Source organism: Nylanderia fulva, unplaced genomic scaffold (assembly GCF_048542155.1).
Source record: "Nylanderia fulva isolate GAGA-0341 unplaced genomic scaffold, ASM4854215v1 Scaffold2, whole genome shotgun sequence".
Classification (NCBI taxonomy): Eukaryota; Metazoa; Arthropoda; class Insecta; order Hymenoptera; family Formicidae; genus Nylanderia; species Nylanderia fulva.
Window position 1 is genome coordinate 6,542,583 of NW_028190263.1, and position 17,752 is coordinate 6,560,334.

The following is a 17,752-nucleotide window of genomic DNA, read 5'->3' on the forward strand; positions in this document are numbered from 1 at the left end:
AAACTAATGTTTAGAGCTACCACTATAGTTTCAAACACAAAAGTCTATATTCACATCACAGGCTTAGGATCAAACATGGCTATATAATTCTCAGTTCGTGATAAAATTATCATCTTCATAGTCTACAAATAAAACTTAGAATCCCATCGCTATATTTAGTTCTAGACAGAACATTTGCATAGAGATATACATCAAATCTTCTCTACACATTCTATTCTATTTTTTATATTCAAGCCAATAATCCAGTTATCTCTTATAAGTTTTCTATAAGCACTTACTCAATTACTTACAAAGTTTCGACTGTTGTTACAAGACTGAGATGCTAAAAGTCTATCTTTTGTTTATTTTCAATTTTAAAGCTGACTGTACAAATAATGTATACATCATATATGTGGCATTTTTATCACGTTACAGATTAATGTTATTTTGTCTTTAAAGAATTTTGTGACAATTTGCAAAAATAATGCACATTTGTGTAATAAAATTAGTAATATAACAAAAAATAATACTATATAACGCTCTTGTAGTTTCTTAAATAATTATCTGTGAAAATAAAATTTAATATAAGAGTATAGGAAACATATTATAACAGTTCTAAATTAAGAATAACTCATATATATAAGTAAAAAGTTGAGCGACATCAATTCTATATGGATAAATATAATTGAGCATAGAACACATATTCTCTACACAAGTCAGTTTAAATACAATTTAAGTCTCACTGGTTTGCATTTACGATGGAAAGATTTTACAGTATAAAGTATATAAATAAAAATTATGTATTAAGCACATTTAACTTGGTCAGTTTTTAAGTAAAACAATACAATTCTTAAATAAAACTACATTTCGGAAAGAGACACACATTTCCAATATCTTTCTAAAAATAAGGGATACATCTATATATATTCTAATTTGAAAAATCTGTAATATATTAGTAATCTCTAAAAACATAGCTCAGTTTAAATACAACAAAATGATAAAATATATAATATATAGGATATAGATTATTATTTTATAATGCTACAAGAACTTATCTTTATCACACACATTTAACTTCCTATAATATTTACAATTTAATCAATTGGTTAAATTGGAGAAGACTTGAAACACTTGAAACTAAGTGAAAGAGTAAAAGGCTGGTGTTATATATATATACATATTACTTTTATAATAAAATATATACTCAATAATAAAAAACAACTACTTACATTTATGTTACAAAATAAAGAGGAAATGAAATATATTCTAATAACACTTAAAATAATAGTGATTTTTTTAAATCTAATTTAAATATCAAAAAAAAATATAGAAATCTGTTATAATGCAAATTACGAACTTGAAGTAATTCTTTGTATAGCAGAAATAATTTATATAGACACCATAAAAAGAGAAATTTTAATTAAAAAAAATTTAATATATCACGAATTTATTTTCCATTAAAAGAAAAATTTAAATTATCAAATTTTTAAATCTTTTTTCATACTGTTATGTAATATAATCATTATTGTAAATAAATCATATTTTTATTATAGAATATTAATAAGATATTATTTCAAAAAAATAAATAATTACGTATTATTCACATTGTTCACTGCGCCATAAAATACAGACTATTTTAAATTTTGACCATTATGCTAATATTTATGAGAAATATACTCTTTAAATTATTTTCATATTTTGTATACATATATATATATATATTTGGTATCTATATTCAATATTTTATTACTCTGCTATTACTTTTTTTTTATAAGCATTAAGTTTGTTCCTGCTCATTCTTTCATACATGCAGCACCTTTTTGTGAAGATTCGTTCTTTTTCAAAACAAACTAATTTTTATTTTATTCAAGAAACAAATCTATGTAATCAAAATAGCAGCGGATTTGTAATATATGTAACAATATAATCATACAAGATAATGCACAGAAACAAATGAGAAATCATTTTTCTAATTCAAACAGAAAAATGTTTCAGATAAATTTATAGTTTTTAAAAAGAAAAAAATTAACGGTTTAAAATTAACCCTTCTTTGTAACAACCTTCCTCTAAAACAATTCAAACAGAAAATTATTTAGATGATCTTGCTTGAAATATTGTTCTATTATTCTTATTAAATTAAAATGATTAGAGATATTGTGTATCTGTATATTGTAATGCATAAAATAAAGTATATAAAAAGATGCACCATCATCAAAATAAACTTACTTCTCAAAATATTATGTATATACATCTATGTATTTTCATTTTCTTATCTAGAAAAAGTTGCATATCACAAAACCGCTGACGTATCTTTCATAAAAGACAACTCAAGAGATAAACTATTTTATAAATCTCTTTTTCTTACATGTGTATATATATATATGTACTTATTGAATAAAAATATTTGAATAATGCAATAGTTAAATATGATTTTTCTTTACTATCGTTAATTTGATACTTAAAGAGAAAGCTAAATATGTTCAAATAATTAATATTCACAGCATGCAGCAAGTACTACATTGGTAACTCACAGAAACTATTATGATAAAAATCTTATAACTTGTTTTCTCAATCATTACTTTGAAATATATGATCTTTCATATTAAACCATTGCTGTACGGATATGTTTTATGGCTAAGATTTTTTCATGCAATTTTGAGATTGCATAAAAAGAATGAAAGAATGTCAGGACTCATAGATCAATCGCTGATAATGAGGGAATATTTCCCACGTTGGCAGATGCAGACCAAATTCTAAAGCTACTAACACAGCAAACTCGGATGTAATTAAGTCCTTGCGATTTAAACGGAATACACCTTCAATTCTCTGCAAACAGGAAGGATAATTATTGCATATCTAAAGAGAAAAACTTCATTATATTATATAACGCAAAATATGAAAGTACCTCAATGAGCGATTTAAGAATATCACCCTTCACGTCATTTAATTTTGCCGCGAGAAGTAAACAAGCCCCAGCGCATAATTTGCGTGTTTGTTTTGTTACAATATTTCGAAGAATAAGCTTCTCAAAGTATACATAAGCCATTGCAACAGTCAATAAGTCAATGCCGTACTCTAATTTAGCTATTTTTCTCATTTCCCGTTTCAAACTGGAATAAAAAAATAATAGTAGAAAAAGAAAAAATGAAAAGTTAAGAATATATATTAATAATATACTAATTGTATACTAACCTGCGAAGCTTACTGAGAGTAAGTTGAATATGTGGAAACTTTTCCTTGAATTTATCGTTTAACTCTTTTTTCAAATCGGAAGGTCTTACATAATCGATAACAGATGCCTATAAATAATTAGTATAATTATTATACATAAAAGTATTTGAGTTACATGTTAATTCAAATGTATAAAAATATTAATTAAAATATATACCATGTATGATGTAAACGTTAATAGCGTTCTATGTTTTCCGGCAATAAGTTCTGGATCGTCCAGTAAATTTGGATTATATTGGGCAGATTGCTCATCCCACTCATAAACTATAATAGTATGTAATAAGATAATTATATTAATATTGTACATTAACTTGATAAAAAATTTAAAGAAAAACATTTTTTTGCTCACCTTTGGAATCGGTACTGAAAGACAAAGGTGGAGACTCAGAAGTTATATAGTGAGTCCGATTTGTAGCTGTATCATAAGATAGACACCTAAAATAAAGAAAAGATTAATATACAATATAAAAATACATATTTTATTTTCTGGCATGCAATATACAATATGCTCCAGAACTATAGTATTTCTCTTTATACATAGATATTTATAGTTTAAAAAACAATATATATATAATGGAAGTATTTATAAAAATTAAAAAATATTATTAAATGTATTAAATTTTTGAATAAAGAAATTACATAATTATAAAAATTATTATAAAAATGTATTAATATTCTGATTAATTCCTTTGCTAAGAAAAAAAATAAATTTATTAAAAAAATTGAAAAAGTGTTAGAGATTTGTGAAATTTTGTATATAATAATTGTATATAATATAAATAACGTATACAATAAATATATATATATATATATATATATATATATATAAACATGCTGCATGTTTAAAATACTTGCAAATATAAACAACGTTTTCTATACATACATAAAGTAAAATTATTCTTCAATATGTAAAAAAATGTATTTTACTATATAAATGAGAAATTGTATGTTTTTCTCTATAAGATATACATATACAAATATGTTGAAGAAATGACCTGAGAAATGAGTACATATAAATAATAAAAATTTACAATATATACAATGTGTTTACTGTTAGATACTACATGTAATAATGATAATGTAATTTTGATGTATTTAAAAAGAAATTAATTTAAAAAAATTTTACATATTATATGTATGTTAAAATATTAAACAAAATTATAATATATCATCTATATTGAATTTTTATACATTAGAACACAGGGAGAGTAGTGTTATATCTTTTATTTATAACATGATTATGAATGACTTGATGTTTGAATCTTACAACACATCTTTTGCAGAATTATATAATATAACGAGATTTAAAAAAATAAGTTTGTAGACTCTCTTATGTCTGTTGTATGTCATATATATGTTGTATTATTGTATGTTTATATATCTAACTAATGCTTTTCTATATATCTCGTTACACATATATATTGTACAATAGTTTTTACCATTTTTTGTGATCCACATTCCAAGTAATTGTTTTTGTCCTGCAAAAAGATGGTTGATATGTTTTGTTATAAAACAAATATATGATACATGAATGCATGTACGCATTATTTATAATACTGAAAAAGATGAAAAAGATGTCTAGATATAGTACTGCATGAGTTATGAACGATTATTAAGATGAGAAATTCTTTGCTAAATAATGAGTTCCACACAGCAATCGAATTTTACTGTCAATAAAAATTTGATGATAAATATTTACAGACAAATTTGTCAAGTATGCAATAAGAGCTATAGGTATCATATATAAAGATAATTAAAAACATTATATATATAAAGAAAATTATAAACAATTAAACATATTATGACATTTTTTTAAGGATTTTCATTGGTTTACTTAAAGCTTATCTAAAAATTTAAAGAAGGAATTAAAGGATACATTAAAAGCGCATAAAAAATATATCATTTTTGTGTATATACATAATAAATTCAGTTATATAGTTTGTGTCAAATTTTACATAAAGAAAGAAAAAAGCTATTATTAGTAGAATAGATATTTGTTATGTACCTTTGTACCACGTGATGTTTATTAGGTATAAAGTGCGTAAATTCCATAGCATCAGTTTCATTAATATTCAATTTCTTATCCCTTTGAAATTGTCTAGATGGTACAAGTAATTGCCCATAAGATATTTCCTACACAGAATTAATTATTTTAATAGAGATCATTTTCACTATCACAAATAGTTAGATAAAATGAATAAGATATCTCTACTATATATATATATATATACACACACACACATACCTGGCCATCTTTAGCATGTTCTATACCCAATAATCCAAATGGATCAATACTGTCATTAATTGCTGATAATGGTCTTTGAGACGATACATTTTTTCTTCGAGTTGTATCTTTACGTAATTCAGACCTGTAAATAATATTGTAATATCCATGTGAATTTCATTGAACTGTAAATTAAATTAAATTTTATACGTGTATATATTCTCAATATAATTTTATATATATATACATTATTAAAAAAAAGAACATCAAATAAATTAGTGATATTCTGATTATTTTCAATTTTGTATACTCAATCAATACGTTAGGCAGTTTTAATACACAATAAATTCATTATTATCATTATAAATTAAGTTATAATAAGAAATTTAGAATAAAAAAAAATTATATATATACTTTAGAGTCTTAAAGTATATATATTCATGTGTATTAGAAGAAATAAGTCTTTACCAACTGGAACGTTGTCCTTTGTTATATGGAATAGCAGAAAATACTACAAATGGTATATGCTGATTTGATACCAAGACCAATCTATCATCTCCAAATTTGCAGTCATTCACAGGTCGTTGCATCAAACGCAATTCCTTTGTAACTTCTGGTATTATGCTACTATTTGTAGAAATAGGTTGCACACTGTTCACTGCCTTTGTCTTTGGTTTTGATAATTGACCTTTCGAATGTATGGAACCGATGCTCTCGCTGCTACTATTGTATTGATGCTTAATATCTTCTGAAAGCGTAGATGTTTGATGACTTATGCGCTTCTTATATTGTAAAGAGCCCACACGTCTTTCTGGTAAAGAGTAGTCACTTCCGGTAGTTCCGGTTCTGAAAATGCACAATTTTGTATCAAGATAAAACAAATATAATAATAAAAAAAAATATATATATATTAAAAACTGTATACTAAAAGAATTTGTATGATTCTATTTCTATATATATAGTTAATTTAAAATTAATTTTCTATTAATAAAAACTTAAATGTCATTTTATAATTTTTAATTTTAAATATTTTTATAACTGGTTCATAAAATGATATAAGATTGAATAAAAAGTTTAATAAACTTTGATCATCCGCATTTGTCTTTCTAAGTTTATTTCATATGTATGTATGTGTATTAAATACACAATATTTAAATTTTTTATTATCTAAAATTTGATCTATATTTTTGTAAAACAATTTCTGAATGAAGAAATGATGTTACATTCTGTACATGTAATATATCCTAGTATGCATGCAATGAATGGAATGCAATCAAGTTTCTTGATGTTTTTCGTTTGTGATATTGTACGCTTTTGATAATGTTATCTGAATCCGTAAGTGTCATTCAATCCTATCTGTACCAAGAACGTCTTTCACAGATGAAATACCATAACACAAAGATTTTCACATATCTTTAATATTTACATTTTTTTTATTATCAAACAAATATTTGAAATTTTTGAAATGTATATAATTTATATTATAAATTTTTCTAATATTTATAACACGGAGTAATTATTACAAAATACTGTTTATATATCAATTTTATTACAAAATTTGCTACTTGAACTTTTAAAGTTAGTTTATATACTAAGTTAATTTAATAATGTATATTATTAAATATATGTATATATATAGCAGCTAGTTTACATTTAATAAATTATTCGAAATTATCATAGGTCATCACAATATACTTTTCAAGCAGATAAATTAAAAAAATAAGATAAAAAGTTAGTAATTTAATTTTGATAAGCACACTATCACATTTAGAACAACAATTGTTTGTATTCAGATCTTAATGATATTTTGTTTTGTGAAAAAATATATTTAAAAAAATTAAAGTATTTATATATTTAATATATAAATATATTTTCAATTATTGTTAGAATATTATAACCCTTAAAGGAATTAAATAAAGTTTATATATTTTCAATTATTACTGTATAAATCATCAACTTTCTTCATATCATAATATCACTATGTTAAATTATATCGATTCAATTATATCTACTTTATTAATTATATCGATATAATTATATCTACTTTAATGAAACAAAAAATCTAACAAAGAATAACAAAGATACTTGTTTGACAGTTATCAAAAGAGTCGTAACATAAGTAAACATTTAATTTTGGATAAGATTGTACAATTGAAAAAAAGGATGGAAGAATATTCTAGGAGAGTGTCTCGTTTGTTGTTATTTGAAAATTTGTTTATTCTCGCAGACTTCTTTCTCTGCGTAGGTGATGACCTACTCTTGAGTATAAAGATAAGATAAAGTTTTTCCACATATCTAAACCAATAGACAGCTGATAAAGCAAACATTTACCGTTCTCTAAACGAACTATGCATGCCATAAGACAATTGCAGGTGATTCCTCTCCTGCTCTAAGAACATGGTAACCGCTGCCTTAGCAGGTGTGAGTAGTCCATCCGAATCAGAACTGTAGGAGTTATGATCGGTGCCTTTGTGCACTAACTGCGGTGAGTTGGTTTGCTCTATTGTTTCATTTTGCGACAAGTCATTGGTCTCCTCTTCTGGGCAACCGTCTAGAACCTCTTCCATGGAGACCTCACCGATGTCAGTATTCTGATACGCTTCAAGCACCATAGTCTCTTGATCTGACTGACCATCGCTCAGCGTACGCTCGTGAGTCGGTCCACTTTGTGACAGGACAGCTAGCTTGGTGTCCCGGTGACTGCCGTCAAGAGAGATGTTGGAGAGGAATGTAAGGGCGGCCAATCTTCTGCGTGAGTAATTTTTCTTTAAGGCCGCTGCCATTCCACGAGAAACCGTGTCGGGATACCGGTGCCAAATACCGAGTTAAGTAGTGATAACGTGCGCCCGATGACGATGGCGACGATGACGACGACGACGACGTCGACGACGACGACGACGACGGTAACGTCGACGACGACGGCGAAGACGACGGCGAAGACGAAGACGACGATGACGACGACGACGGCGACGGCGACGGCGACGGCGACGACGTCGACGACGACGACGGCGACGGCGACGGCGACGACGACGGCGACGACGACGGCGACGACGACGACGACTTTACCGAACAAGGACGACTACTAGGATCACAACGCATTGTCACTATTGATACACTTAGTTCTAACATCATCAATCACAATCGCGGCCGTGCAGCACACGTAGAAACGTGAACCGGTATTGCTGATCATCATGTCGTTTCCTCTAACGAGCCGCTTCACGAAACACACGTTGCCTACCGTATGACTTTACCTACTACGCAACAGCGCGACCCATCCTCCCGCCACCACGGCGATGAGCAGCGCGAATGTAGAGGGGAGTGTATATATATATATATATATATATATATGTATACAGGGTGTCCCATTTTAATCGATCACCCCTCGTAAATTATTTGCAGGGAGCGGTCGCGGAGAAAAATGTTTCAGACAAAAGTTGTAGGGTTCAGATAGGGTCGTCTGATGGTGACCTTGAGCTTGACCTTGTGGTCAAGTTTGAAGGTCATTTAAAGGTCAATATAAAAATTTTAAATTAAAATTCCTATTTCTCATATATACATATATATATACATATATATATATATATATATATATATATATATATATATATATATATTACTTAATTGTAGCTCAAGAGCTTTTCAAAACACTATAATATAAAGTATTATCCGAGTTACAAGGCTTGATAATTTAATCATTATCAGATAACTCCCTCTGAACCCTACAACCTTTGTCTGAAACATTTTTTTCTACGACCGCTCCCTGCAAAGTTGGGATGATAAATTAAAATGGGACACCCTGTATACATATATATAGATATTTATATAAGGGAATGTTATGTCACAGCATTCTCCATGGCTAGACAGCGGAAAGGAAATTCAAAATTATGTTTTAAAATTAGAATGAAATATATTGAAGCAATAAAACTGCATTATAAATAAAACTTGGATTATATGATAATTAATTATATATATATATATAGATCGCAATAGCGCGCGCACATTATGAATGATACCTAAGAATCGTTTATATATATATATATATATCTTGAATATATATATAGTCTGGATTAGATAAGAAATGATGGAATTGTGCTGTGCACTCGAAAATTGTATATATTATTGCGCAGTTTTTTGACACGTGTATTGTATATGCATATATATATTTTACAACTGTTTCTTATCTTATTTTTTAATGGAATAGAAAATAACGATAAGCTGTACTCCTGTTTATATATAAAACAAGAAAGGAGCATTTGTTGATCAAAATCATGCATGTATTCAAAATAGATGTGCATAAACAGATATAATCAATATTATATTTTCAATATCAACATAAATTCAATTAATTAACATTTTATCTTTTATCTTTCAAAACAGTTGATATAAAAATTCAATAATTTTTTTAGATAATTATCGAGTCACACTGCATGTAGAAAATAATATTAATTTAATAAAAACAATTTATCTCATAGACTCATCTTTGTAAGAGAGAAACTCGTGTAACTCTTCTATTATTAACTTTATAAAAAGACTTCATGCGCACCTTCTATCCCTTTATGTAAGTCTAATAATAGAAGAAGCATGCTTGCTAATTATATCCGATACAAGAACCTCGAAGAAGATTCACAAGTCGGAGAGAGAAGAGAAATGATTCACTACTTATATTTTCAAATAGGCTTATTTATATACAAATTTTACATTTCGCAATCTCTTTCATAGGTGTGATAATAACATAGTATTACTGCAATTTAGTTTATATGTTTATTTATACAATAATCTCATTATAATAAATTATATATATTTTTTTTTGAAATATATATTTATGTACGCGTGTGTACTCTGAATATTCATACAGAGTGAATTATGAATTAACGATATCATTGCATCAAAGATATTTCAGATATAAACACATTATGTGTATATATATATATATGTTCACGATTCACTTTGTATATACATACAGAATGATTCTAAAGTAAGTTACCAAATTTTAAAGATACAGTCTGTGACCAATATGGAATTTGTTTTTCTTTAGCAGAAATTTGATAAAGTATTATCTTATTTTTCATACGTAAACTCTTATTAAATTTTCTGTTAATTGTATCTTAAATAAAAAAGAGAAAGACGAATAAAGTTTTGTTTCATATTCAAAATTTTTGAGTTTTAAGCTTGAATAAGTAAATCGCTCCAAGACGATTGACATGCTGCTTGCTAAGAAAAATCGATTTTTAAATTGGTCCAAGAATACATCTGCAAAGTTTGATGATCTATTTTAGAGTCCTATTGTACATATATGTACATATACATACGTTGCATAGAAATAATGTTTGACACAATTTTGGCAAATAGATTGGCTAGGACAAGGATTTATATCTTTACGATATACACAAGTTAATTGCAACTCTCTCATCACGTACACACGTACATACACACACACTTCCTATTTTTTGATTAAAATTACCACCAAGCCTCTATATCTTAATTTTGGACTTTGCTTTCTTGCACTTACAACTGCACCATGTTCTTGTTAACAGATAACTGATTTTGGATGGAAAAGTTGATAGAAACGGCTTGGTATTATAAAAGATCGATTTTCATCAATCATAAGATAGTAATTAATACATGAAGATATTCGTTAATTAATGTTGAGAGAAATCAAGTAACATTAAATGCACTAAAAGTTTCTTCTAGAAAAATACGAAATTATACGGAATTTTTAATTTTTTTCTTTTACTTTTTTTTATTTCTAATGATTATTATCTTTATGGCAAAGTATAAGAACCACAAATTATTCTTATTTTGGATACAAAATATATTCCTTGGTCCCACGGAAATAAGACCAGATTAAAGTGCCTATAAATTATTGAGTCATAAATTAATTTTCTCGAATATACTTCAGCAAAAGTATGAAAATGCTGTTACAATTTTGTATTTACGTGAAAACAGTCTGCTATCTGTTAACATACACAGCTCTTTTTATCAATCTAATATTACAATATCTCTTAATAATCTTATCTAATAAAACGCGTTTGTCTCACATTTAATATAGTAATAGTATAATATATCATAAATATACATATGTAGGACATTCTAAAGAAAGATATGGATCAGCAGTGATCTTGTGGATACATGTAATTTTCTCTTAGTGGACGTTTAATCAAATTTTAACTAATTAATTAAAATTAAGTATTGAAAAGATTAAGAAAAATCAATAAAAATAAAAACAAATATTGAACAGATATTGAGATTAAACGAGAAATTCTATTTACTTTCATAAAAAATATATATAATTTCGTTACTGATACATGCCTTTGTTAGAATACCCTTTATATACATATATAGGTTATTACAAAAGTTGAGTATAAAAACATCTAAGTAGAAAAACGATATAATATATATTTGTTAAAAATGCATGCAAATAATTTTTGTTTTAAGTTTAATAGATTTTTAAATATAAGAATTTTTTTACGAAAATTACTTGAATTAGTCAGTCATTTGAAAATATCGTAAATAATGGTGATCACGCAAAACGGTTCTTTTTTTTTAAACAATTTACGAACATCTTAAATCACATTTTGAACTTATATTTAAAAAACTATTGCTTCGAATAAAAAAGAAAAATTATATGCACTTTTATAATTCAATTTTGTGACAATTTTTTTGCTGCAATGTTTTTATACTCAATTTTTATAACACTCTGTATATGTGTATATATATATACATACATACTCATATTTATATTTATATATAGTAAATAAAACTCTTAAGCCCGACGCAATAATTCTATATAAATACACTGATTTCTTTAGTAGGTTGTAGTACCTGACAACATTTTCCTTTCAACGAACGCACAGTCATATTTAATGTCATTGAGCTCATATCATTACAACAATGATCGCTTTCTCTTTTGTTACATTGCAGGTATAAATGATAACATTATATTTGGAATAATTTCCATTATCTGCAATGTGGACCATCCATAAGAATATCGACATATGTCTATATGGCATTGTATAGACATAAAAGGAGAAATTCCTTTCGAATATGCATTTTTCTACTTGCAGTTTTTAACATTTTTTAAAATAATTAACAAAACGAATAATATAAATACATATAGTAAATCTAAATATTATCAAAACTACAATATATAATAAAAAAAGATCCCGATTATCAAAAATGTGTTCTTGAATCATGAATAAACGGTTTTTTATTCTTTTATGTGTATTTTAATGCATATAAATAATAAATATATTAACAAAAAAATCATAATAACTTAGAACAAACAAACATTAATCATATTTCACTTATTCTTCGGTTTGCTTTGATGATAATTTATTTCACAGTATGTGCTATAACTTTTATATTATATTTTAACAGCTCGTGTAATAATTTGTAAATAGTTTAAACATCACGGGAAGGGAAGAGAAGGGCTATGTGATTTCGCGTTATTTACATATGACTTCAAGATATTACTCAATAAAGTAATATCTTGTGCTTCTAGGACTACTAAAAAAGTAGTTGGCATTCATACTACATATTTCTAAATAAATAATTAAACAATAACAAGTTGTGATATTTTCTTACATATACATAGCGCATGTAGAATCACACGCTACGTGCGCCAGGCCATGGTATATTAAATTCATCTAAAAAGTGTTATATTACAAATTATATATTGCTTAACTGAATGGAAAAAATATTAAGTAGGAATCTTAAACTCTCTTATTGAACTACTTGGATACATGAAGATAAGATCGCTTATTTGGCAACAGTTTGTCTAGATATTTCTCCCTTTATGCCGCTGAGCACAAATCTAAATATGTTGCATACGCAACGCATAATATACATATATCTGAGTGACAAAGTGCTAAAATTTGTAAAGAAATAGATACAAAAAATAAACATAATCACAGTTGGTTGGCAGGTTCGCGAGCGAGCGCAGGCATGATGCATCTGGACAGGCCCTTTCGACGCAAATATCTCGGTTTTCTTTACATGGTTTTATCACTTGGTCGATATAGTACTTCAGTAGCCTGTTAAGCCCTCTGCGTAAAGACAGATTGTATCTTAAACATAATCGTTTGTTCCAGGACTTGTTAGTGGTTCCTGAGCCTAAAAAAAAAGTAAAGATATATATTATAAAATATCGTTAAAATATTTTAAATGTTAGATACAATACACCATTTTTTACCGATTACATTATTTAACGGCTTCTAATCCATAAAATTTATAAGAATTTTTCAAATGAAAACAATGTTAATAGATATGTTTGAGAAAGCATTATTAATTTTACCTCCTCTCCAACTGTTGCTGCGGGGAGCGGAAATCTATTTTTTTCAAGACTAAATTGATCCTCCGTAGTCTTCCTGTAGACAGGATTATCGAAGCTCATACTAGTGACATTACGATGAAGATAATGCCTGTAGCAGAGTACTGCCACAAGTGCGAGTAGAAGTAGTCCTAAGGACACTACGCCGATCACAATGCCGGCGACTAAGCCAGGATCTGTTGATTCGGTTGCTAAGTTTCTCTTTCCATCTGCATCTCCTGAAGATAATGGATCTAAAAATAGTATATTAATTATATAACTTTAAGCTTAATATAAATCATCAGAATGTTGTCATATTACAAATTTGAAGAAATTCTTCTTTGCTTTAGCACATTCATTAATAGAGTTAAAATAGCTAATTAATACAAATTTCGTAAATTCATTCTATAACAATGTACAATTGTGTTAAGAGTATAAGAGAAGAATCTAAATAGGACTAACAGCATTCAACTAAATTATATTCTTATACTGTAAAAAAGATACATGCACAATATATGGCATACTCATATTATGCAAAAGAGTTCATACTTAAGATAGAAGTGTGCTTAGTAATACTACCTTTACGATTTTGTATTATATAATTAAAAATGTATATTAATAACATAAATAAATAAATAAATAAATAAATAAATATATATATATATATATATATATATATATATGTATATAAACTTATCAATTATATACAGGGTATTCCAAAAAGATCGGAACACTGAAAAATCTCGAAAAATATACGTTTTACAGAAAAAAGTATCAGACAAAAGTTGTAGGGTTTTAAAAAATATTTTTATTGAGTTTATCAGTTTGACCTTCAACGGCGTTACAAGGTTAGCATAAGGTCACTTTGAATTTCTTAAATGGAACCCTGTATTTTTTATTACATATTCTTGTAGCTTATCTCGAGAGCTTTTCAAAACACTATAATTAAGTTATTTTTCATAAGGCACTTTCCGAGTTACAAGACTTGAAAGTTATACTATCTAACAGCCGGCATTAGCGTTATTTAAATGGGAAACCCTATTTTTTACTTCAGAAATCGACATAACTTAATTAGTTTTTTGAAAAGCTCTCGAGATAAGCTACAAGAATATATAATAAAAATATAGGGTTCTATTTAAGAAATTCAAGGTGTCCTTATTCTGACCTTGGTAACACCGTCTAAAGTCAAAGATAATAAGATCAATAAATAAATTTTTTTAAATCCTACAACTTTTGTCTGAAACTTTTTTCTATAAAACGTATATTTTTCGAGGTTTTTCAGTGTTCCGATCTTTTTGGGACACCCTGTATAACCAATAAAATCTGTTGAACAAATAACAAGTATTAATTTGATAAACTGCTTTAGATAAGTTTTCTTCTGGATTCGTCTATTAAATATCAAAATTAATTTTTCTACAAAAACATGAGTTTAAGTAATAATATTTCGCTATTTTTTATTTTCGATATTAAATATCCTTATAACTTATTTTTAAATTATATATTTATTAAAATTGAAATAAATAAGATTTTAGTCTCTACGCTTCTAAAGTTTAATTCTTAAAAAGTCTTTCAAGCCTTAAAAAAATCTATTTTTTGATATTTTTGTTAAGGAAAAATTTATTTCACATTGTACTTGGAATAAAATATCTTTAAAATAATTTTAAGATATCTCCACTAGCCTTTTATTTTCTTAAAAAGAAAACTTTCACTAAAAGTTTCTCTTAGATTATAAAATTATGCTAATATGTTTTAAAGATTTTATGAAACACCCAGCATGAAATATATCCAATTCAAAAATGATATCATGAATCACCGTGAATTAATGAGTTAATTATAGTAGTAAAGTTAACTAAATGTCTAATATATCCCAAAAAGCGCATATGTTGAAGAAAATATCATTCAACCATATGTTAAAGAAAATATCATTCAAACTTACTGAGAGTCGTAACATTCAGAGGCGTGAGCCTCTGGAACGGCATCATAGCTTCCTGCGTAGTTGGTGCTACGATCGTAGTAACTGGAATATCCCAAATTCATGCAACACGATTGCAAATAAATAAAATGGTATAAATAACGAGCTCAAACATCTTCCAATTAGAAAGCGCCCGCGCATCAATAAAAATTAAATCTTTATACATCTTTGATAGAGGATAATCGGTTTTGTACACTAGAAATTCGAATGTATACATTCGAATAAATACATCTTGTAACATACACTTTGTTTGTTCGCATCCAAGTGCATTCGCGCATTTTTATAATACTTTACTCATAAATGTATATATTGTCGCACATGCAAGATAATTTATATAACAGTTTTATGAGAGATTAATGATTATATGCATATGTGTGTGTTATGCATGTAATAATTCCCGAATATAAAAAGTCGAAAAACTTGAATTAAAAAATTAAAACGATATTTTGTACACTTTTCTGTATCATTTTACAATTTACATAATAATAAGCGAAAGTAGAAATGCGCTAACGACAACATGCAACACTCTCTGAGAATATACATATTTCATTCTCATCATATGCTGTGCAGCATAAGATCTATAAAAGAATGACGAATAGCTTTCCACTAATCTATTCATTTAGAAACATTTTGTAATACGTAACAATGCCATTCCAAGTATTTGTAAAATTTCGTTTAAAAATCGTTATTCTAAACGCGATTTAATATGCAATAGTCAACGCATTAATTTATTGGTATAAAATTAATTTATTTGTTTCTTGCATATCGATTACTACTAATGAAACGGTTAAAAATTGCACAACAGCAATGATTCAGTGTTGGAAAGTCATTCGTCAATCGTGATATTTCCTTTGATATTGACTTACCATTTTCCACGCACATCAATCCATCGGGTAGTAACCGTAAGCCGTCGGGACAGGCGCATGACAACAATGGCGATCTGGAGTTGATTTTAGGTGCTGGCAAACACAGATGACTGCAATGCCCATTGACAGCCTGACACTGATTCATTCCATCGGGTTGTCTATAAGGATGATATACATGGACTACCATCGGATGTTGAAGTGTTCTGATCGACGTTACGGCTTCTACTTCCTTCCCAGTAAATTTGTTAGCTTTGAAGATCGTTTCCTTGTCCCAGTCGGTCCAGTATACATAATCTTCGAAGGTTGTAATACTGAAGGGATGCCTGAGATTATTTGGAGAGTATAGAACCGTTCGTCTACCCGTTCCATCGTAATTGCAGGAACCTATGATGTTCAACTTTGCATCTACCCAATATACTCTCTTGCCGATCAAGTCTAGAGCTAAACCATTAGGCCATTTGACGTCATTGCCGACAATCACCTGCAATAGATGCCTCGATGTTAGAAATAACACGTTCGGAAAATATGATCAATGTACTTTATTAGTAACTCATTCTTTTTGTAAATTACATTCGGAAAAAACTTTATTCGAAAAAAAAATTCTAAAAAATGCTTAAAGTAAAAATTAAAAAAAATGTAATATATAATATGCACACATACAGATAAAAAAATTTGTTCTTTAGTTTAAATAAATTAATTTGCATAAAGTGTTCTTACATTGCTCAGGAAGTTTTATAATGCTGTTAACATTTTTCAGTATATATACATATTATTTATTTATATACAATATTATTTATTTATATTTCTAATCAATATTATTAATTTCTATTTCTTACCGATCGATGAGTGCCATCCATGCCAGCTCGTTCAATGCGAGCCTCGTCACTCCAGTCTGTCCAAAACATCCAACCTTCCAAAGGATTCAGAGCTATCGCCCTAGGTTCTTGAATGCGATCTCGTATCAAAGTCTTTCTCATATTTCCTTCGAAATTGGCCAATTCAATGGTATCTTTTCCAGAGTCTGTCCAATAAATGTGACTGTAGATCCAATCGACTGCCAATCCGTCCGATGTAGTGAGATCATTTTCGATAACAACTGTGCGCTCATTTCCTTCGTCTATTGGAGCTCTAAAAATATCATTAAATTATTGTATTTGTCGATTATTAAAATA

The 17,752-nt window shown here is 27.7% G+C and overlaps 2 protein-coding genes across 10 annotated transcripts in view; both read right to left on the minus strand.

Moving 5' to 3' along the window:
• Positions 1-644: 644 nt before the first annotated feature.
• LOC114942979 (CDK5 and ABL1 enzyme substrate 2) lies at positions 645-8,387 on the minus strand. Of its 3 annotated transcripts, XM_029318503.2 has the most exons (10): positions 7,766-8,383; positions 5,903-6,280; positions 5,456-5,579; positions 5,216-5,343; positions 4,650-4,688; positions 3,560-3,645; positions 3,368-3,474; positions 3,172-3,278; positions 2,885-3,089; positions 645-2,805 (listed from the first exon to the last, which is right to left on the minus strand). In XM_029318503.2, exons 1-10 carry the CDS (start codon positions 8,215-8,217, stop codon positions 2,665-2,667), a joined length of 1,767 nt encoding a protein of 588 aa, XP_029174336.1. In that variant the 5' UTR covers positions 8,218-8,383; the 3' UTR covers positions 645-2,664. The 3 variants fall into 3 exon arrangements, with proteins under 3 accessions (XP_029174336.1, XP_029174337.1, XP_029174338.1); XM_029318504.2 differs by lacking the exon at positions 4,650-4,688 and having other exon boundaries at positions 7,766-8,382; XM_029318505.2 differs by lacking the exon at positions 2,885-3,089 and having other exon boundaries at positions 2,709-2,805; positions 7,766-8,387.
• A 1,794-nt stretch (positions 8,388-10,181) lies between these two features.
• Positions 10,182-17,752, minus strand: part of LOC114942960 (low-density lipoprotein receptor) — a 34,075-nt gene continuing 26,504 nt past the window's right edge. For 4 of the 7 annotated variants that reach the window (XM_085482084.1, XM_085482082.1, XM_085482088.1 and 1 more), the window contains 5 exons: positions 17,417-17,708; positions 16,581-17,061; positions 15,679-15,759; positions 13,728-13,996; positions 10,182-13,546 (listed from right to left, as the gene is read on the minus strand). In XM_085482084.1, the coding sequence (XP_085338210.1) occupies positions 13,502-13,546; positions 13,728-13,996; positions 15,679-15,759; positions 16,581-17,061; positions 17,417-17,708 (1,168 nt within the window). In that variant the 3' untranslated portion in view covers positions 10,182-13,501. The remainder of the gene's footprint in view (positions 13,547-13,727; positions 13,997-15,678; positions 15,760-16,580; positions 17,062-17,416; positions 17,709-17,752) is intronic. The other 3 variants (XM_085482085.1, XM_085482087.1, XM_085482086.1) reach the window with 3 other exon arrangements.